The following is a 22,915-nucleotide window of genomic DNA, read 5'->3' on the forward strand; positions in this document are numbered from 1 at the left end:
CCCTCTCCCCCTCCTTCCCTGCTTGTTCTCTCTCTCTCTCTCTCTCTCTCTCTCTCTCTCTCTCTCTCTCTGTCCCTCCCTCCCTCCCTCTCTCCTTCCCTCTCTCCCTCTCTCTCCCTCTCTCTCTTCCTCTCCCTGTCTCTCCCTCCTTCCCTCCCTCCCTCCCTCCCTCTCTCCCCTTCCCTCCCTCCCTCTCCCTCTCTCTCTTCCCCCTCTCCTTCCCTCTCTTCCTCTCTCCCTCCCTCTCTCCCTCCCTCTCTTCCCCCCTCTCCCCCCTCTCCCCCTCCTTCCCTCCCTCTCTCCCTCTCTCTCCCTCTCTCCCCCCTCTCCCCCTCTTTCCCCCCCTCTCTCTTCCTCTCTCTCTCTCTCTCTCTCTCTCTCTCTGAGAAGCAATAAATGGTTCCTGACAATATAAGCATGGAGTTCATTTGGGGTTTGCCAAATACCTGCCCTAGAATGTGGTTTATATAAAGTACCTAATGGTATTGCATTAGAGAAAACTGATTTTCCCTTTTCTAGCAGGTATCAATCACAAATAATATCTTGACTAGAACTGAAACTTTGTGTCCACTTGCCCTTTTCAAGTGCTGGGATTTTAGCTGGTTTGAACCTGTTCAGGCCTTATGCATGCTGTCACAGTCTATGTGAGTTCACACATGTGTTAGTCCATTGAGTCGAAAAGATGCTGCCATTTTGGAGTCAGCCATCATCTCTGGCCCTTGGAATCTTTCCTCCTCCTCTTCCACATAGACTCTTAAGCTTTAAGAGGAGTTTGATTAAGCCATTCCATTTAGGGATGAGAGCTGCACTGTGTGCACACTGTCCAGTTGTGTGTCTCTATGTCAGCTACTATTGACTGCAAGAAGATGCTTCTCTGGTGATGACTGATGCTCTGATCTACAGGCATAGTAATGTGCCATTCATTAGGAATACATTTATTGACATGTTCCTTTAGCAGCTGACTTTTCAAGTGGAGACTCTGAAAGACATAAGGACCTGAACAAATATTCACAGAGACCACAAGCTCAAAAGAGACCACAGATGCCAGCACAAACTATTATGTCCAGCAACCTAACAGTCACAATCGATAGAGAAAGAAAACCAATTCAATATAAAAATTAATCTAAGCAACTTCCACCTACCAGCTCTTCATAAGGCACTCCATAGAAGAAAAACTTCAGTCTGAAGAGATCAGTCAGGAAGACACGAGGAATAAATAATCCCAGAACAGTTAGTGAAAAGATAGGAAAAATACCACCCACACCACAACAACATGACAGAAATAACACTGCCCATTAATAACTTTCAATACTAATTGTTTCAACTGTCAAATAAAACGTCATAAACTAACAGATCAGATAGAAGACAGGATCCACCTTCTGTTACACCCAAGAAATATCTCACCGTCAGGATGATATTCTATGATATCATCTTAGGATACAGGAGATTAAAAAATATATATTCCAAGTAAATGGAACAAAGAAGCAGATGTAGCTATTTAAATATTTGGAAAAACAGACCTCAATTCTAAACTAACTAGAAGAGATATGGAAGGGATAATGTACACTCATTAAAGGAAAGTCCAAGAGGATATTGCAATTCAATGCACTAAACACATGGGCACCCAGATTCATAAAAGAAATAGTACTATAGATAAAATTCCAAATTAAGTCTCACACAGACATAGTGTGTGACTTAAGTACCTCACTCTCACCAATAGACAGATCATCTGACAAAAACTAAACCAAGATATGCTTGAATTACATGAGTCAAATGATCTAGCAGACATCTATAGAATATCCCATCTAAACACTGAAGATTATACTTTCTTTCCAGCAGCCCATGGATCTTTCCCCAAAATTCTCAACAGACTGAGACACAAAGAAAGACTGAAAAGAAATTTTAAAAGTTGAATTATTACCTTACATTCTGTGTGGCCACTACAGATTAAATCTGGACATCAACAACAACAGAAACAATAGTAAATTTACAAACCTGTGGAAACGAATAATTCACTATTGAATAAAAACTGGGTCAATGCAGAAAGCAAGAAGGAAATGTAAGACTTTTTAGAATTTGTGAAAATGAGAACACAATATATCTAAATCTATGGGATACAATGAAAGCAATTCTAGGAGGCCTTGACAAAAACACTGCAGAAAATCATGTTACCAACATACTCGAAAGCTCTAAAACAGCAGTTCTCGATCTGTAAGTCACAACCTTTTGGGAGGCAAACAACTTTTCACAGGGGTCACCTAAGACCATCAGAAAACACAGATATTACATTACAAATATTTGCATTACAGTTCATAATAGTAGTAAAATTAAAGTTAGGAAGTAGCAATGAAAATAATTTCATGGTTGGGGGTCAGCAAAACTTGGAGAACTTTATTAAAGGATCACAGCATTGGGAAGGTTGAGAGCCACTACCCTGGAAAAACAGGAAATGTTGCCCAAACAAAGATTAGACAGGAAGACATAATAAAGCTTAAGGACAAAATCAACAAAAAAGAAACAACAACAAAAGTTATAAAGAATTAATGAAATGAGGAGTTAGTTCTTTGAGAAAATCAACAAGATTAACTCTTTAGCCAACTCAACCAACTTAACTTAAGCCAACTTAACTTAAAAGACAGAAAGAGAAGTTCTAAATTAACGAAATTAGAGTTTCAATGGGAGACATGACTTCAGACACCAAGGAAATCCAGAAGATTACAAGGGAAATAATTTTAAAATCTGTACTCTACCAAACTAGGAAAATTAAAAGAAATGCAGATTTCTTGATATGAATAATCTACTAAGGTTAAATCAAATAAGAAATTTAAACAGACCCATGTCCATCTGTGTAATGTAAAAACCAATTAAAAGTCTTCCAACCCACCAAAAAAAAGGGGAGGGGGGATTCTACCAGACCTTCAAAGAACATTACTCTTCAAAACATTACATAAAATAGAAACTGAAGAAATATTCCCTACTCATTTTTATAAAGTCTCTAGTACTCTGACACCAAAACCATACCAAGACCTAACAGAAAACTAGAGACCAGTTTCCCTTATGAATATAGATGCAATATTCTCAATAAAATACTTTCAAACAGAATTCAAGAACATGATATAACTAGGAAAAGAAGTCCAAGTCTTTGCAGATGACATGATTTTATACATAAAAGATCGTAAAGGCTCCACCAGGAAGTTTCTACAGCTGATAAATACTTTCAAGAATGTAGCAGAATACATAATTAACACATAAAAAGCAATAACATTCTAATATACATATGTCAAGTGAACTTGGGGGCAAATCATGGAAACAGAGCCTTTCACAAGAGCCCAGGAATGATTATCTTGGGATGGCTCTAACCAAGCAAGTAAAAGACTTGTATAATAAAAATGTTAAGACATTGAAGAATGAAACTGAAGAAGACACTAGAAAATAGAAAGATCTTCCATAATCACGGATAAGTAGGTATAACATTGTGAATTTGTCCATCCTGCCAAAAACGTACTCTACATGCAATTCATATTAAAATCCCAACACAATTCTTTAGTAAAAAAAAAAAATGAAAAAAACGTATACAACTTCACATGGAAACAAAACAAACAAACAAACAAACAGAACTAATAGTTAAAACTGAATCCTGAATAGAACTGATGGTGGTTTCATCATCCCAGATCTCAACCTGTATTAAGGACTGCAGTGATTAAACAGCATGCTATTAAGAGACAACTTGGTCAACTGAATAGAATAGAATTATAGAATTCAAAACTAATAGAATTAAAGACCCAGACAAAATTCTACACATCTACAGACCTGATTTTTGACACACACACACCCCAAAAAAGCCTAAAATAAACAGTGGAAAAGGACATCTTCAAACTAGATAGCTCCATGTAGAAGAATGAAAACAGATCCATATTTACCATCCTGGGCAAAACTCCACATGGATCAAAGACTTCAACCAGATACATTGAATCTGATAGAAGAGGAAGTAGAGAATAGGGTTGAAGTCATTGGCACAGGAAAAGACTCTCTGAACAGAATCCGAATCTTGTTAGCACAAGTATGAAGAACAGCAATTAATAAATAGAACCTCATGAAGATAAAAATGAATGTATGGCAAAAGATGCCAACATTTTAGCAAAGAGGCAGCCTAAAGGATGGGAAAAAATAATCTTTACCAATTACAAATCTGATAAAGTGTTAATATCTAGAATATATAAAGAACCCGAAACACTGAACAGCAAGAAAGCAAAAAAAGACCAATTTACAAAAAGCTTAATAGAATGAAACAAGGTTTTCAAAAGATGAGACAAGAATGGCTGAGAAACGTTTTTTCAAGATCAACATCCTTAGCCATCAGGGAACTGCAAATCACAACTACTTTAGAATTTCATCTTACCCTAGTCAGAATGGCCATAATTAATAAAACAAATAACAGCTTATGCTGGCACAGATGTGGGGAAAGGGGAACACTTCTTTATTTTAGGTGGGAATGAAAACTGAGACAGGTATATAAATTAGTGTGGCTCTTTGTGGGGAAAAATATACCACAGTGGTGGAGAAAAAGTCCTGGAGGGTTTCCACTCGGCTGGTCCCACATACAGGAGAAACATCTGGAGTTCCAAAAGGCTCCAGGCTGAAGGCTTTGGCGACAGCAGGCCCCAATGACACGAGGAAGTCCTTGGTTCCAAAAGAGTTTATTGTCTAGGCAGATGGTGGATGAATCTGAATGTACCTCCCCCCACCCATAAAACTCAGGGCAGTTCTGAGTTAAATAGGGAGGGAGGAAGGGGAAAATGCTTCATTTGCTCCGCCCTCTGGCCTTCATTAGTATGTAAATCCCTAGGGCCTGAGGCCTCTAGTCTCTCTACCTGTGCACTTTGGGAGGGGCTGTAATGGCCTACGTGACTGAACAATGTAGGTCTATAGAGATGAGACTGCGCATCAGGACTCTGGGTGCTGGGGGCGTGGCCGAACTCCTGCTGATTCTCACTTAGAGTTTCGGGGTTCCAGGCCCATGCCCAGCCATGAACCAGGATACCCTTACACAGTCCCACAGTTCTTCTGCAAAATATTTAAGACAGATCTACCATAAGACCCAGCTACACCATCTGGGCCATAAACCAAAGACTCCATATCTTATTACAGAGATACATGCTCAATCCTCCACTCACAATAGCCAGAAATCAGAAACAGCCTAGATGGTCATTTGCAGTACATTTACACAATGCAATAATTATTATTCGGCTGTTAAGAAAAAAGAAATTATGAGTTTGTAGATAAACTGGGTGGAGCTAAAAACAATCAATTTGAGTGTGTAATCTAAACATACGCACACACACAAAAAAAAACCCCAAATACTGCATTTTGCTTTTATATGTGGATATTGGCTTTCAATCCTTATATATGTTGGTTTCAGTCCAAATAACTACAGAGGTTAGGTAGCAAGTAAGAGACTGGGGAGTGGCAAGAAGAAGATTTTCCAAGAAAGGAGAAACAGACTGTAGTGTTATAACATACGGGGAACTGGTTTCAACACTTTGTCTCAACTTGGTTCCCAATGCTATGCTTCCAGATCTGAGGGTTCCTGCTCCAGGTAGCTTCATTTGGTAATAAAGAATTGCTGTGCAGCCAATGATTGGGAAGGGAAACTGGGAAGAACAGAGAGATAGAGGAGAAGGAGGAAGAGGAGGAAGAAGAGAAGGAGGGAAGAGGAGGAGGAGAAGGAGGGAGGAGGGGAGGAGAAGGAAGAGGAGGAGGAAGAGGAGGAGGAGGAGGAGGAGGAGGAGGAGGAGGAGGAAATCCATAATGGAGGAGCAAGAAGAACAGACTTAAAGGCCTGCAGACATGTCAGGTTCCAGGAAAGTGGCCCTAGGGACCATTCCCTGATTGGGTCTGTCGTAGCAGAGATGAAATATAGATTTAGCAAATCTTAATTCAAGAATACTGGAGGGGCATTTGGGCTGGGGCAGACACAGAGTTGGTCTGCTCCTGTGGAGATACTGAATCCTGAGCCATCCTAGAGGAGCCACTGCACTCAGAGCAGCAGATACCTAGCTGGTTTTCACTTGGGAGACATCTTATCCTGAGCCATCCTAGAGGAATCATTGCACCCAGAGCAGAAGGATTTCCAGATCCAAGAGGTGGCCTGAGTCCCAGGAGTTCTTCAACCCAGGAGATTAGGATCATAAGACCACAGAGACATCTGGACTCTGAGGAGCTCTGCCACAAGCAGGATAACTGGAAATACAGATTCCAGTCTTACACAGTGAGGGCAGGTAACACTAGAGTTAACCAGATGGTGAAAGGCAAGTGCAAGAACATAAGCAACAGAAACAAAAGTTACTTGGCATCATCAGTACCCAGTTCTCCCAATATAGCAAGCCCTGGACACCCCATCATACCAGAAAAGCAGGATTCAGAATTAAAATCACTTCTCATGATGATGATAGAGGATTTTAAGAAAGACATAAGTAACTCCCTTAAAGAAATACAGGAGACTACAAGTAAACAGGTAGAAGCCCTTAAAGAGGAATCACAGAAATCCCTTAAAGAAATGCAAGAAAACACAAAGAAGGAATTAAACAAAAACATTCAGGATCTAAAAATGGAAATAGAGACAATAAAGAAATCTCAAAGGGAGACAACCATGGAGATAGAAAACCTAAGAAAAAGATCAGGAGTCATAGACGAAAGCATCACCAACCGAATACAAGCGATAGAAGAGAGAATCTCAAGTGCAGAAGATACCATGGAAAATATTGACACAGTAGTCAAAAAAAATGCAAAAAGCAAAATTCTCCTGACCCAAAGCATCCAGGAAATTCAGGACACAATGAGAAGACCAAACCTAAGGATAATTAGTATAGATGAGAATGAAGATTCCCAACTTAAAGGGCCAGTAAATATCTTCAACAAAATTATTGAGGAAAACTTCCCTAAACTAAAGAACAAGATGCCCATAAACATACAAGAAGCCTACAGAACACTAAATAGACTAGACCAGAAAAGAAATACCTCCCGTCACATAATAATCAAAGCAACAGATGCACAAAACAAAGAAAAAATACTAAAAGCAGTAAGGGAAAAAGGTCAAGTAACATATAAAGGCAGACCTATAAGAATTACACCAGACTTCTCACGAGAGTCTATAAAAGCCAAAAGAGCCTGGACTGACATCATACAGACCCTAAGAGAACACAAATGGCAGCCCAGACTACCATATCCAACAAAACTCTCAATCACTATAGATGGTGAAACCAAGATATTCCATGACAAAACAAAATTTGCACAATATCTTCCCACAAACCCAGCACTTCAAAGGATAATTGATGGAAAACACCAACACAAGGAGGGAAACTACAACCTAGAAAAAGCAAGGAAGTAATCTTCCAACAACCCCAAAAGAAGATAGCTATACAGACAAAATTCTACCTCTAATAACAAAAATAACAGGAAGCCACAATCATTTTTCCTTAATATCTCTTAATATCAATGGACTCAATTCCCCAACAAAAAGATGCAGACTATCAGACTGGATACACAAACAGGACCCAGAATTTTGCTGCATACAAGAAATGCACCTCAGTGACAAAGACAGACACTACCTCAGAATAAAAGGATGGAAAACAATTTTCCAAGCCAATGATCCCAAGAAACAAGCTGGAGTAGCCATTCTCATATCAAATAAAATCGAATTTCATCCAAAATTAATCAAAAAATGTAGGAAGCCGCTACCGCCGTAGTGCCAGCGACGAGACCAATCGCCATTACAAGATGGCGCTGACATCCGCTGCCCATCCCGATAAACAAGCTGTTGCGCATGTGCAGGAAGTGAGTGCCGCCAAGTCACAGCACCTCATTACCCGGGGCGTTTTGGCGGGTAACGAGTAAGCAGCCAATCAGAAATGAACACACCGCTCCAAGGGTATATAAACAGTGTCTTTTCGGGGCCCGGGGTCTTCCTCCTTTCATTAACAATAAACGTTTGCTGCGGAAGGATCCTGGTGTCCGCGTGCCTCTTGCTGGCGAGACAATTACAAGCGGGTCACAGCTGGTGCCGAAACCCGGGAAATTCACCAACACTGGTGCCGAGGAGACCCTCCGCTCATGGAGTGGATTCAGAACCACAGGGCAAAGGTAAGCTCTGAGAGGCATGTTTGGCCTTGATCTATTTCGTCTCCCTCCCCAGGCGGCGTTCGTTCTCTTCCTTCTAGTTTTGCAGGATGAGAAAAGCCGCTCGACTGTAGCGGCAGGCCAGGGAGTGCTAGACGAATTACAGGGCAGTATGTCAGAAACAGAGCGAGAGAAGTGCTTAGGAGCTCAGAAAGAAAAGGGAGCTCAGAAGGCATGCCTAAGAAAACAAACCCTTCCGAAGACGCTCAGTCCGAGGAAGCGAGAGATAAGGGAAAGTACGCCCTTGGGAGAGACGCACACGAAGGGAAGAGAAGCCTCCAAAAGAAAATCTCTTTATCCAGTAAAGGAACCGGAGGTTTTGGGGCTTGGTGGTTCTGAGTCGGAGGAGCTAACATCCTCTGAGGATACAGTCTAGGTGAATGAGGTATTGACCCGGTGCCAATTTTGCCTAGGAGGTGACAGCGAAACATAGGTCAGGAGAATTCTAAACAGACATTCCCCACAGTCTAAGAGCTGCTTCAGGTGGGAAGAGCAGGGTTAGAAGGAATTGGAAAACTAAGAAAGCAGGGTACTGAGGTGTTACAATAGCTGCCTGCTACATCTCCAATAAACAAGATGAAAAGTTACATCTTGAATATGAGAGAGAGAGAAAGGGTTTTAGAAAAACAGTTGTCCTCTCTCTGAGCTGTGTCAGCAAAAAGGAATGAAAAGGCTATTTCAGAGCTCATCTAGAAAAAGAAAGAAATTCGGGAGACATCCTGAATTTCTCTTTATTTAGCTCTTAGATGTCCTTCTTTGTTGTCTGTCCTTGGCGCGCCAATGTCCACGTGTGTCGATTGTTTGTTTTGTGTTTCGTTGTCTAAGTGTATGTTCTATGTTGCATGTTCAAAAGACAAAAATGGTTACATATCCAACTCTTGGGCTAGTTTAACTTTGTTTTAAAGACAGTCTTAATATACACAGCAGAGGCTGATAAGCTACCCTACACCTGTAGCTAAGAGTTGAGCTGAGCTGAAAAAGCCTTTCCAGGAATTGAGGTTGGAATAAGCTGCTTTTAAAAGAGAACAGTAGCTTTTTGGATTTTATAAGGAAGCTAAGAGTTGTTTGTCCTAGAAAAATCATTGTGACAAGGTGCTTTTCTCTTGAAATTACAGCTAGAAAAGGCAACAAATTTTGTTTGATCTGAAAATAAGATATGTAGCCATTTCATCTTGTTTCTAATTGGTTTTAAAAGTATAAAAATGTTCTACATGTCTTGGTTATAGATTATTGGCTTAAATTATTGGGTGTGATTAGAAATTCACAACTTTGGTAACAGGAAGTTGGCGTAAAACTAACTCAACTCAGAGTTATAGTCATTCAGAAACCAGATGTATTAAAAATAATATTTTAAAACAATATCTCTTCAATGAGATATTAAAAGCTGCTTCATACACTCATATATAAGAATTGGCAGCAAAACTTTGTAACATAAAGGTAATCTACTTGGTGTTGATTTTAGAAAAAATAGATTGTTTACATTGCTTCTGGTTTTGCTTCTCAAAATTATGGTTATACTCTAATGTTACAAAAGAACTTTAAAAATTTAGTTAAACTGCCAGTATTCCATTGGCTACAGTTGGCAGTTCAATTGTGAGTTTGGAATTCTTTGACTCATCCATGTTTATGGTTGAGAAGAGGATAGAGGAGAGTTGCCTATTTTGTCAGGAGGAGATTCCTTGATTTGGAGCTCAGATTGGAGTAACACTAGTAAAAATCATAGTGCCATGATGAATGCTCAGACAGGCAATGCAGACTGGGATCTTAACATGCTTGTAGGAGAAGGTCAGTGTGATGCTAATCACATTGAACTGCCTACACAGCTCTCAGACCATACAAGCAAAGACAGACTTAGATACATTCGTCTTTGCGATGAAATTGCACCCTCATACAATCAGGGTCTGGCCATAGCTTGCACAGAACCGTAAAGATAACAGATGTTTTAGATGTGGAACTTTAGATAGTTTTTAAAAATGACTGTCCCAGGAACAAAAGCTTGAGCAACAGTCAGGTGACCAAGGTACATGACAAACTTGTCCTTGGTGCAGGAAGGATAATCTTTGGGCCAGGCCTCAGGATATAGGCCAATATTAAAAACATTTACATTTAAATTAAGGCTATATACAGAGTGGGAAAGGCAGGAGCTTGTATTTCAGACATTCCTTTTGTCCTGACCTGCCTCTAGAAGGGTGTTTTCTAGAAGTTGTTTATTGCCTTGTTTGTTCCTTAGGGAGGTGTCAGCCTCAGACTCAAAAGAAATTCAAAACAGCTTATGGGCCAGGAGTTAAAGATAATGATTATGCTGGAGGAATTAACATTGTGCCTGTTTCCCTCCATGGCATTATAGCTGTGCCTGTTAACAAAAGAATTGCTCTAGAGTAAGAGAAGACAAGATTGGCTTTTATCTGATACTTCACTCACCTAAAAAGAATTGGTTATTCAATTAATCCAAAAGCAAAGTTCAAATTTAAGATTTATGAAACTAATGGGGCATTACAGCCTGTCTTGCCTACTTCAGTTGCCATTCTAGTAAATACATATAGAATTATTATAGATTTAAAAGATTGTTTTTATTGTTCCTTTACATCCTGGTAAAGGTGATGCGGTTTAAATTCAGTGAATTTACTAGTGATTTTTGAGAGCCGATGAAGCGATATCATTAAAAAAGATTTGTCTCAGAATTATTAATGGCATTAAAAATTTGTTGTTGCTTTAATACAAAAGTTAAACATTTAAATCTCTCAGTGTATATTTTCATTTTCTTGAATTTTCCCCTGCTTCAGCACAAATAATTAAATTATGTGCTGTAACCACTGTTTGAAATGATGAAAAATCAAGCTTTCAATTGGTACACTCATAGCCAATATATGGCTCATGGTTTGTAACTACTTAAAATTGTTGCCTTTTTAGACATTGCTAATTCTCAAATTTTACAGTTATTTACACGAACACAGTTTAATTTAACCAGCTTACACTTCTCAAAAGTTTGGACAATTTTGTCGCCAAATGGAGGTGACCCATCTGACGGGTCTCCCTTATAACCCTCAAGGACAAGGCATTATAGAATGGGCTCATTGCACTCTTAAGTCTTATCTAATAAAACAAAAAGGGGGAGTCGAGGTGGCTCTACCCTCAGTGCCACGAGTCACTGTTTCTATAGCAATTTGTACCCTTAATTTTTTTAAATCTGGACAGTCAAGGCCACACGGCAGCTGACCATCATTGCTTAGAGCGTGATAGGCCAAAAGAGATGGTCAAATGGAAGGATGTCTTGACTGGACAATGGAAAGGCCCAGATCCTATTTTAATAAGATCCAGGGGAGCAGTTTGTGTTTTTCCGCAGGAAGAAGATAATCCATTTTGGCTACCAGAGCGACTGACGCGACGACTCGTGGCATCTTAAGATGACCCCCGAAAAGACTCATATGCAGATCCTTATTTGGATCCTCCAGCTTTGGGTTCCTAGTATTTTTGTTAATTTTATCAAATTCCACCTTTAAGAATTGTACCAATGAAACCTGCTGGATATCCCAGTGTTGGAGTTCTGAAAGATTCACTTGTGCTATGGTTGCCAGAGTCCTGCAATGGGTTCCTGTCCCCGTGGAGACTCCTTCCACTTTGTCATTATTTAGGCAAAAAAGAGATTTTGGTATAACTGCAGCCATAGTGACGGCGATATCGGTTAGTGCCATTGCTGCCACTGCCGCTGTGATTGCTATGTCAACTTCTGTTCAGACGGGCACTGCCCTCAACCAATTGTCAGCCACGGTGGCGGAGGCTGTTAACCTTCAAACCTCCACCAGCGCCCAACTAAAAGGCGGGCTAATGATCCTTAATCAACGCCTTAATTTAGTGGGAGAGAGATTGGATATCCTCTTTCAATTAGCCCAATTGGGATGTGAGAGAAAACTGGGTGCACTTTGCATCACCAGTGTACAGTATGAAAATTTTACCCTAGCAGCTAACTTGTCCAGACGTTTGTCTCTCTACCTTGCAGGAAATTGGTCAGAAGGATTTGAGGAGATGCTCAAGGCGCTGAGGACAGCAGTGGTAGCTATCAACTCGACATGAGTGGATCTATCACTGACTGAAGGACTCTCCTCCTGGATTTCTTCGGCCTTTTCCTCCTTTAAAGAGTGGATGGGGGTAGGCCTGTTTGGTACAGCCCTATGTTGTGGATCAGTGTTCATGTTATGGTTGGTCTGCAAACTCAAAGCTCAACACAGACGTGACAAGGTGGCAATCACTCAAGCATTTGCAGCAGTAGAACAAGGCTCATCTCCCGAGATTTGATTATCCATGTTTCGTAAATAATGACACTTGGGTTCTCGGCCGCTGTACCCCAAGGGCTTTTGGTGAAGACACCCTATGAAGCCTAAAACATATCTGTACACAGTCCCTGCCCACTAAGGTGTTCGTTCCACGGATAGTAGGTCTGGTAAGTCAATGACGAAGCGGACGGATAAGCCTCGGACACCTAAGACAGGGCAGCGCCGGGTGGGGAGGCTGACCCAGTGACAGGTAAGAGTTTGAGCATCGCCCTCCAAAGAGGCTCAGACCCGCCGTGAGATCCCCAAATATGGGAGTTACGAAACCTTCCCAGGGATCTCAACTACCACCCTCTGCAATAAAACAAAAAGGGGGAGGTATACGAAGCCGCTACCGCCGTAGTGCCAGCAGCGAGACCAATCGCCATTACAAGATGGCGCTGACATCTGCTGCCCATCCTGATAAACAAGCTGTTGCGCATGTGCAGGAAGTGAGCGTGCGCCAAGTCACAGCCCATCCCGGGGCATTTTGGCGGGTAACGAGTAAGCAGCCAATCAGAAATGAACACACCGCTCCAAGGGTATATAAACAGTGCCTTTTCGGGGCCCGGGGTCTTCCTCCTTTCATTAACAATAAACGTTTGCTGCAGAAGGATCCTGGTGTCCAAGTGCGTCTTGCTGGCGAGACAATTACAGGCAGGTCACAAAAAAAGATAAGGAAGGACACTTCATACTCATCAAAGGAAAAATCTACCAAGGTGAACTCTCAATTCTGAACATCTATGCTCCAAATGCAAGGGTACCCACATTCATAAAAGAAACTTTACTAAAGCTCAAAACACACATTACACCTCACACAATAATAGTGGGTGATTTCAACACCCCACTCTCAGCAATGGACAGGTCATGGAAACAGAAACTAAACTGAGACACTTTGAAATTAACAGAAATTATGAACCAAATGGACTTAACAGACATCTATAGAATATTTCATCCTAAAACAAAAGAATATACCTTTTTCTCAGCACCTCATGGTACCTTCTCCAAAATAGACCATATAATTGGTCTCAAAACAGGCCTCTACAGATACAAAAAGATTGAAATAATCCCTTGCATCTTATCAGACCACCATGGACTAAGACTGGTCTTTAATAATGACAAAACCAATGGAAAACTCACATGCACATGGAAACTGAACAACTCTCTACTCAATGATGATTTTGTCAAGGAAGAAATAAAGAAAGAAATTAAAGACTTTTTAGAATTCAATGAAAATGAGGACACATCATACCAAAACTTGTGGGACTCCATGAAGGCAGTGCTAAGAGGAAAACTCATAGCTCTAAGTGCCTACAAAAAGAAACTGGAGAGAGCACACACTAACAACTTGACTCCACAACTAAAAGCTCTAGAACAAAAAGAAGCAAATATACCCAAGAGGAGTAGAAGGCAGGAAATAATCAAACTCAGGGCTGAAATCAACCAAATAAAAACAGAAAGAACAGTACAAAATATCAACAAAACCAGGAGCTGGTTCTTTGAGAAAATCAACAAGATAAAGAAACCCTTAGCCAGATTAACCAAAGGGCACAGAGATAGTATCCAAATTAATAAAATCAGAACTGAAAAGGGAGACATAACATCAGAAAGTGAAGAAATTCAAAAAATCATCAGATCCTACTACAAAGGCCTATCCTCAACAAAACTGGAAAACCTGGATGAAATGGACAACTTCCTAGACAGATACCAGGTACCAAAGTTGAATCAGGAGCAGATAAACCATCTAAACAGTCCCATAACCCCTAAGGAAATAGCAGCAGTCATTAAAAGTCTCCCCACCAAAAAAAGCCCAGGACCAGGTGGTTTTAGTGCAGAATTCTATCAGACCTTCAAGGAAGATCTAATACCAATTCTCTTCAAACTATTCCACAAAATAGAAACAGAAGGAGCACTACCCAATTCATTCTATGAAACTACAATTACACTCATACCCAAACCCCACAAAGACCCTGCAAAGAAAGAGAACTTCAGACCAATCTCCCTTATGAACATCGATGCAAAAATACTCAATAAAATTCTAGCAAACCGAATCCAAGAACACATCAAAACAATCATCCATCATGATCAAGTAGGTTTTATCCCAGGAATGCAGGGATAGTTCAATATTCGAAAATCCATCAATGTAATTCACTATATAAACAAACTCAAAGAAAAAACCACATGATCATATCACTAGATGCTGAGAAAGCATTTGACAAAACTCAACACCCCTTCATGATAAAAGACTTGGAAAGATCAGGAATTCAAGGCCCCTACCTAAACATAGTAAAAGCAATTTACAGCAAACCAGTAGCCAACATCAAACTAAATGGAGAGAAACTTGAAGCAATCCCACTAAGATCAGGGACTAGACAAGACTGTCCACTCTACCCCTACCTATTCAATATAGTACTGGAAGTCCTAGCCAGAGCAATTAAACAACAAAAAGAAGTCAAAGGGATACAAATAGGAAAGGAAGAAGTCAAAATATCACTATTTGCAGATGATATGATAGTATACTTAAGTGACCCCAAAACTTCCACCAGAGAACTCCTAAACCTGACAAAAAAAAATTCAGCAAAGTGTATGGTTATAAAATCAGCTCAAACAAATCAGTAGTCTTCCTCTACATGAAAGATAAACAGACTGAAAAAGAAATTAGGGAAATGATATCCTCCACAATAGTCGCAAATAATATAAAATACCTTGGTGTAAATCTAACCGAGTAAGTAAAAGACCTGTATGACAAGAACTTCAACTCCCTGAAGAAAGGAATCGAAGAAGATCTCAGAAGATGGAAAGATCTCCCATGCTCATGGATTGGCAGGATTAATATAATAAAAATGGCCATCTTGCCAAAAGCAATCTACAGATTCAATGCAATCCCCATTAAAATCCCAACTCAATTCTTCACAGAGTTAGAAAAGGAAATTCTCAAATTCATATGGAATAACAAAAAACCCAGGATAGCGAAAACTATTCTCAACATTAAAAGAACTTCTGGAGGAATCACCGTCCCTGACCTCAAGCTGTACTACAGAGCAATAGTGATAAAAACTACTTGCTATTGGTACAGAGACAGGCAGGAAGGTCAATGGAATAGAATTGAAGACCCAGAAATGAACCCACACACCTATGGTCACTTGATCTTTGTCAAAGGATCTAAAACTATCCAGTGGAAAAAGGACAGCATTTTCAACAAATGGTGCTGGTTCAACTGGAGGACAACATGCAGAAGAATGAAAATTGATCCATTCTTATCTCCTTGTACAAAGCTCAAGTCTAAGTGGATAAAGGAACTCCACATAAAACCAGATACACGGAAACTAATAGAAGAGAAGGTGGGGAAGAGCCTCGAATACTTGGGCACAGGGGAAAAGCTCCTGAACAGAACACCAATGGCATATGCTCTAAGATCAAGAATTGACAAATGGGACTTCATAAAATTGCAAAGTTTCTGTACGGCAAAGGACACTGTCAATAGGACAAAACAACAACCAACAAATTGGGAAAAGATCTTTACCAATCCTACATCTGATAGAGGGCTAATATACAAAGAACTCAAGAAATTAGACTCCAGATAACCAAATAACCCTATTAAAAAATGGGGTATAGAACTTAACAAAGAATTTTCAACTGAGGAAACTCGAATGGCCGAGAAGCACCTAAAGAAATGTTCAGTATCCTTAGTCATCAGGGAAATGCAAATCAAAACAACCCTGAGATTCCACCTCACACCAGTCAAAATGGCTAAGATTAAAAACTCAGGTGATAGTAGATGCTGGCGAGGGTGTGGAGAAAGAGGAACACTCCTCCATTGTTTGTGGGACTGCAAGATGGTGCAACCACTTTGGAAATCAGTGTGGTGGTTCCTCAGAAAATTGGACATAGCATTACCTGAGGATCCTGCTATACCACTCCTAGGCATATACCCAGAATATGCTCGAACATATAACAAGGACATATGTTCAACTATGCTCATAGCAGCCTTATTTATAATAGCCAGGAGCTGGAAAGAACCCAGATGTCCTTCACCTGAGGAATGGATACAAAAAATGTGGTACATTTACACAGTGGAGTATTACTCAGCTATTAAAAACAATGAATTCAAGAATTTCCTAGGTAAATGGATGGAACTAGAAATTATCATCCTGAGTGAGGTAAGCCAGTCACAAAAGAACACACATGGTATTCACTCACTGATTATTGGATTTTAGCCCAGAATCTAGAAATACCCAAGATGCAACTCACAGGCCACATGAAGCTCATGAAGAAGGAAGACCAAGTGGGGGTGATTCGGTTCTTCTTAGAAGGAGCTACAAAATACTCAAGGGAGCAAATATGGAGACAAAGTGAGGGACAGAAACTGAAGGAGGGGCCGTCTGAAGACCTTTCCACCTGAGTATCCATCCCATATGCAGTCACCAAAGGTAGATGCTGATGTGGAAGTCAGGAAGTGCATGCTGCTAAGAGCCTGATATAGATGTCTCCTCAGAGGTCTGCAAGAGTCTGACATATTCAGAGGCAGATGCTCACAACTAGCCATTGAACTGATCATGGGGTTCCCAATGGAGGAGTTAGAGTGAAGACCATTGGAGCTGAAAGGGTTTGTGGCCCCATGAGGAGAGCAACAATACCAACCAACCACAGCTCCCAGGGTCTAAACCACCAGCCTGGGAGCACTTAGGGAGGGATCCATGTCTTCAGCTGTATATGTAAGAGTGGAGGGCCCTGCTGGGCATAGGTGGGAGAAGAGATCCTTGGCCTCATGAAGGCTGGACGCCCCAGGGGGTGGAAATTTGAGGGTTGGGAGATGGGAGTTGGGGGTAGGTAGGAGTACATCTGCAGAAAAGCAGGAGGAGGGGTGAGGGGATAGGGGGTTCCTGGGTGGGTGGGGGATGGGGTAAAGGGACAACATATGAAATGTAAATAAAACATCCAAAAAAAAAAAAGAATACTGGAGGGGAATGTATGCTAGCCACAAGACATTTAAAAGTGCCAAATCATTGAGCTAGTGAAGGCATAGCAAAATTAGCTGTCAAGCACATGTGTGTGTCTGTGTTCATATGTGTGAGTACGTGTGTGTGTGTGTGTGTGTGTGTGTGTGTGTGTGTGTGTGTTTTGCCAATACTGAGGATTAAACCCAGGGCCTCACACAGGACAGAAAGCACTCCACCACTGAGCTAGATTCTTGGCCCAAATGTTCTAAGTATTAGAAAAAAAATATTTTGAGTAAAACTTCATGTCGTTTATGTATCTGCAAATAATTTATCCATTACTGGAATCCATTATCTAGGGAAACCTTTACATCATTTTAATCATCCCTTACCTGAGAAAAGTAATTCAACTGGGACTTTTATTTTTCCAGTAGTCCACAGGCACCCACTGAAGAGAAGGACTGTGTTTGGTCAGAAGGACAGATGATTGGAAAAGAATCCAAAACTCACTGCTTAGCAATTTTGCTGAAGCTTTTCAATGATTTCTCCCCTCACTGAAGTGATTGGTTTTATTAGATGATACTAACTTATAGAATCAACATTGTTAATTAGCTCAGCAAAGCTAATGTTACTTGCTGCCGCTGACGCATGCACTACTTCCCTCCTGTCAACCACTCCTCATCTTCTGGCTCATCAGATAATTAAGATGGACTCACTCTTTCTCTCGCTACCTCCCCTTCTTCCGAAACAAGCTTCCTGTAACATCTATTGTGATTATCACACAGATACACATGGAACCTGCGTGTTTAATGTATATTTGAAGTGTTAAATACCTGCAGGGCAGCAAGTCACCAGGAAAACTCAAAGTAGGGTGACTGAAAACAAGACAACGCTCACAGTGACTTGGACAGAGTTCCCTGGAAACCGACAAAGAATGAAGACACACCCTGGGACAAGCAGCAGTCAGAAGCCATTCACTAGTAACAGGTTACACACAGCAGGAGACTGGAAGAAAGAAATCTCTGGAGCAGCAGATACTGCCAGAGCCAGGAAAGGGGGCTGGACTCATGCAAGAGAAGATGGCCAAACCTAAGGCATGAACCCGATTCCACACCACAGCCAGCAGATGAGAGGGAATACATTTTCTATGCACTGTCTTGCAACCGTCTGATCTCTCCCAGTGTATACTGCTGGCTGAAACCGGCACAAACCAGCAGCACCTAATAAATAACGAGAACTATTGGTAGCCATTTTCATGGAAACTAGCTGCAGACTTCCTGCGAGTAGAGCATACTCCACATAGAGCAGCACATAGTAAACACCTAGAAGACAGGGCACTTGTAAAATGTTTATGGAGTACCTCAGACAGCCTTGTGTGCACAGAGGTGAGTGAGAGGGACCAAGTCTAGAACCACTGAGGCAAATGTACCACAGAAGACTGGTGACAAAAGACTGGTGAAAGATATTGGTTAAAAGTGTAAACAACTCATCATTTGACCAAAATAATCTGTAGACTTTGAGTCTGGCTAATTTCACCGTGTGGTGTTTCTAATTTGTACAATCTTTATAATAAAGTTTTAATTTTAAAAAGGAATAATGAATGTTATTTAATCCAACCCCTTCACTTTTTCAGATGAAGAAACAGGACTACAAACCAATTTAAAATAAGTCTCAGAATTCACAGCTCTCCTGACTACAGTACTCTGTCTTTAATTTACCATTTAAAATTTGTCCCATTCAAAGGGGCTCAAGAGATATGTTGCACAATACTGCACCTACAGTTAATAACAATATAGTCTGGAAAGTACTAAGAAGTAGATTTTAAATGTTCTTACTGTTAGCAATCTGTTAAACTCCACCTCCAGAGTCACCTGGCAACAGCCAGGTATGCTCCGCCCCACAGTTACCTGGCAACAGGCAGGCAACCCTGCCCACTATAAAAGGGGCTGCTTGGCCCCTCCTCTCTCTCTTACTCCTCAACCCTGAGCACCTGCAGGTTGTCCTCTCCCCTCTCCCCTTCTCTTCTCCCTCTCTCCACGTGGTCATGGCCGGCCTCTACTCTTCTCTACTTCTCTCTCTCTCTCCTCTTGCTCTCCCACTCTCTTAATAAACCTCCCCTCGTGGAACCATCTTGGCCTGCTGTGATCTGTCCCAAGCTGCGCCGTGGAAATCCTTTCACTTACAGTATGGATTACAATTGTTAACTATTTCTATTTTAGTTGTACTACAGTATGTATATTTCATGTGGATTTCAAAATACCACATTATATGAGATAAATATAATTGTGTTACTTTTTTAAAAAAAATTATATCACTGCAACCTGAGTCAATTTCTGATGACAAGAAAAGGGGGGTTCGCTTTAAATAGCATGGTCAGTGAGTAGTTTGCTTGTGGTATTATTGAAAGGATTCTGAGGACTCTACTTTCTAAGTGACTTAAACGGTCCTCACCTTGCAGTCTCATTTGAGAACCTACCTCTCCACAGATAATAGCACTTTACACGCTATCATCAGGGTCAATGAAATGGCTCAACAAGCAAAGGCACTGGCCCCCATGCCTGGTGACTTGAGTTTAAAGAAGTAATCCGTTCCAGGAAGTTGCCCTCTGACCTCTACACTGGCTATGCACTGGGACACGCCCACAGGCACACAAATACACATAAACAACTTCCACACTGGCTATGCACTGGGACACGCCCACAGGCACAAATACACATAAACAACTTCCACACTGGCTATGCACTGGGACACGCCCACAGGCACAAATACACACATAAACAACTTGCACACTGGCTATGCACTGGGACATGCCCACAGGTTGTGTCATTATTCAACCTCATCATATTTTTTTATGAACGTTAAAAAGATCTAAATAATTCCAAATACAATAGCACATGTCATTCCCTCAACAGTGATACCATTCTCTGTTCTGACTGATGAAACTTTAGTTATTTCTCACCTCTAATTTAATGTAGTAATAGCACAACAATCTCTCATCTCTCACGAACATTAACACTTTTAGTTTCTTACCTAAAAATCTACCTTTTAAAAAATATTAAAATCTGTCCTATTAGCCTTAAGTTTGGAATGTCCCACCTGGGCTACAAAGATGAATTTATATATTAAGAGATTTATTACCCACACTTCGTCCTTTGTGGGACTCTTTTTAACGTTCAAAAACTTGTATGTAAACACAGAGAAGCAGCATTAGATTTTTCCTTCATTTCAGTGGCTTAGATGCAAGGATTTAAGGTAACTCCTGTGGGTTTAAAATATTGGCTAAGAGCTGGAGAGAAGGGAAGGGTGCTTGTTACCAAACTTTGAGTTCAATCCCTGGACCCACAGTTCAGAACCGATTCCAAATTGCCCGCTGATTCCAACTGCTGCCACCATTTTATGTATGGGTGTGTACACATAAATGCAACTTTAGGTTACCCGTCTAATAAACGTAAAAGCTTGGTTGTTTGGTGATGTTGTTGTCAGAAATCATGCCTTGTTAGAAACCACTTACAACTATTTTAACAAATAATTTCCAAAGGAACAAACTATCTTCATCTAAGATTATTTTCATACTGTGGCACATATTAAAAAAGGAAGGGTGTCTATATGCTAAACTGCCTTGCGCACAGGAAAAATGAGGGGAGTTGGCCGGATTCAAATCCTTCCCAGACTTCTCTATGGCTTACTTCCCCAAAATGGTGCATGTTCTGTTTGTCCTGAATAGGGAGATGGCCGCTTGTCCCTTTGTGAAAGCCTGGGTCCCCGGCTGTGAGATTTGCAGTTGGGAGTTTGGGGCTCCTGACTTGCAGATCCCTCCCACTGCGTTCCCCACCCTACCCCCACCCCCGCAACTGGGTCCTCCCGCTGCCCTGCCCTCATGTGCACACAGCAACCGGTCCTACTGGTTTCGCGCCTTCTGTCGTGATTACCATTTTACAGCGACCAAGTCTACAGTAGCCTGTGTGCTGCACACCAGCGCTTGGAGGACTGGGGACTCCTGAAGCCAGCGGAGGAAGCTTCTCGAAGCCAGCGATCTGCGCTGCGCGCCGTCACCGCCAGGGGGCGACCAAGCCCCGCCGCGGCTGGCAAGGCGGACCCCGCGCTTACCTCCAGGTAGTACAGGTCGACTGTGGTGATCTGCGAGTCCAGGAAGTCTTCGTAAGTGTTGAACTGCGTGACAATGTTGTCCACGGCCGTCAGCCCCTCATCCTGATCCATAGCGGCTACACCGACGCGTCCCTAGTAACCGCTGTGGGCGGAGCCGGACTCGCGCCGGTTGCGGGGGCGGGGCGGAGGGCGCAGCGCTGGCCCCGCCCCAGCTGGCTCCCTGGGCCGCTTGTAATCCTGAGAGCTTCAACCCTGCAGTGCAAACCCAAACTTTTTGGGGGTAAAAGCACAGTACGAATGTGCCTACTCAGTGTTTGCAGTAAGAGCCTCAAAAGAAGAATATCCCAGAAATCTAGGGGAAGTAGTCTGGCTGGGTACTTCAAAATAACACGTGATTTGGGTCAGTTTTATAAATTACAACTTAAAGGCAAGTTATGGTTACATTTTAGTGCCAGGAACAATTTATAAACTTCCCAAACGAATCAGCCTTAATGATCGCCTTTGCCCTTGCCTTCTGCCTTTCGGTTCCTTTACTTTTTGTTATTTAAAATTCAGTAAGTTGAAAATTACTCGAAAAATCTTGTCTCTTTGAACGTCCTTCGTCTTAAAAAATGGGAGGAATCCTAACCATAGAACGATATATACCACGGGGACACTGACATTGCTGTATATTTCTATTTACTCATTTCTTAAAAATCCTATAGTATAAAATTGAACTTGAAACATTTCTTATTACAGCTGACTAGTACAACTGTTTCTACACTGGAAGCACAGATGCTTGCTGTTATGCCAAGGGAACTTACAGACATCCATCATTTGTGGAAATCAAATCAGATTCTGCAATGAATCTTCTCCATCTGTTGGTGAGGGGAAATCTGGATACAAAGTAAAACCAGGACTATTTAAGACCCCAAATTGCACAGTACATTATATCTTTATTAAAATAAACAACTACCAACAATTTACATTGTATGATTAGCTAGAAAGCAATAGAAATCAAACTCCCAAGAGTGGAGGAAAAAATTCCATGTAACTTAAAACTTTACCACAAGTAGAGAAGAGAGGTCTCTGTACTGTCAGGTCCAAAAGAATCTCGGCAAATGCCTTTTGTGTCTTTTAGCATTCTGAAGGGCTTGCTGGCCCCCAGGCTATCAGCATCTCAAGTACCTGTTACAAAGTCCAAACTGACATCCAGGCTCCTCCTCTCACACTGCCCTCTACCCTGAACTTCTCTAACCCATGAGCTTCTCTTCCCACAGCTTCTCATTCCTATAGATCCTTGACATTTCAGCCGTGTGCTCTCCTGCCTCATTGCCTGCCCCCTCTCTGTGCCAGAGGCATTATTCTGCCTGTGGTGGTCACAACAGAAAGCTTAGAAAGGTTTCTGCC

General features: G+C 41.3%; 1 protein-coding gene across 2 annotated transcripts in view; it reads right to left on the minus strand.

Annotated features, from left to right (window-relative positions):
• Cfap299 (cilia and flagella associated protein 299) overlaps positions 1-21,686 on the minus strand; it is a 510,741-nt gene extending 489,055 nt beyond the window's left edge. Inside the window, exon 1 of one of the 2 annotated variants that reach the window (XM_028773699.1) lies at positions 21,527-21,686. In XM_028773699.1, coding sequence (XP_028629532.1) covers positions 21,527-21,637 — 111 coding nt within the window. In that variant the 5' untranslated portion in view covers positions 21,638-21,686. The remainder of the gene's footprint in view (positions 1-21,526) is intronic. The other variant, XM_028773700.1, reaches the window with a different exon arrangement.
• Positions 21,687-22,915: the final 1,229 nt, after the last annotated feature.

The sequence above is a fragment of the Grammomys surdaster genome, unplaced genomic scaffold (assembly GCF_004785775.1).
Source record: "Grammomys surdaster isolate TR1022 unplaced genomic scaffold, NIH_TR_1.0 233, whole genome shotgun sequence".
Lineage (NCBI taxonomy): Eukaryota > Metazoa > Chordata > Mammalia > Rodentia > Muridae > Grammomys > Grammomys surdaster.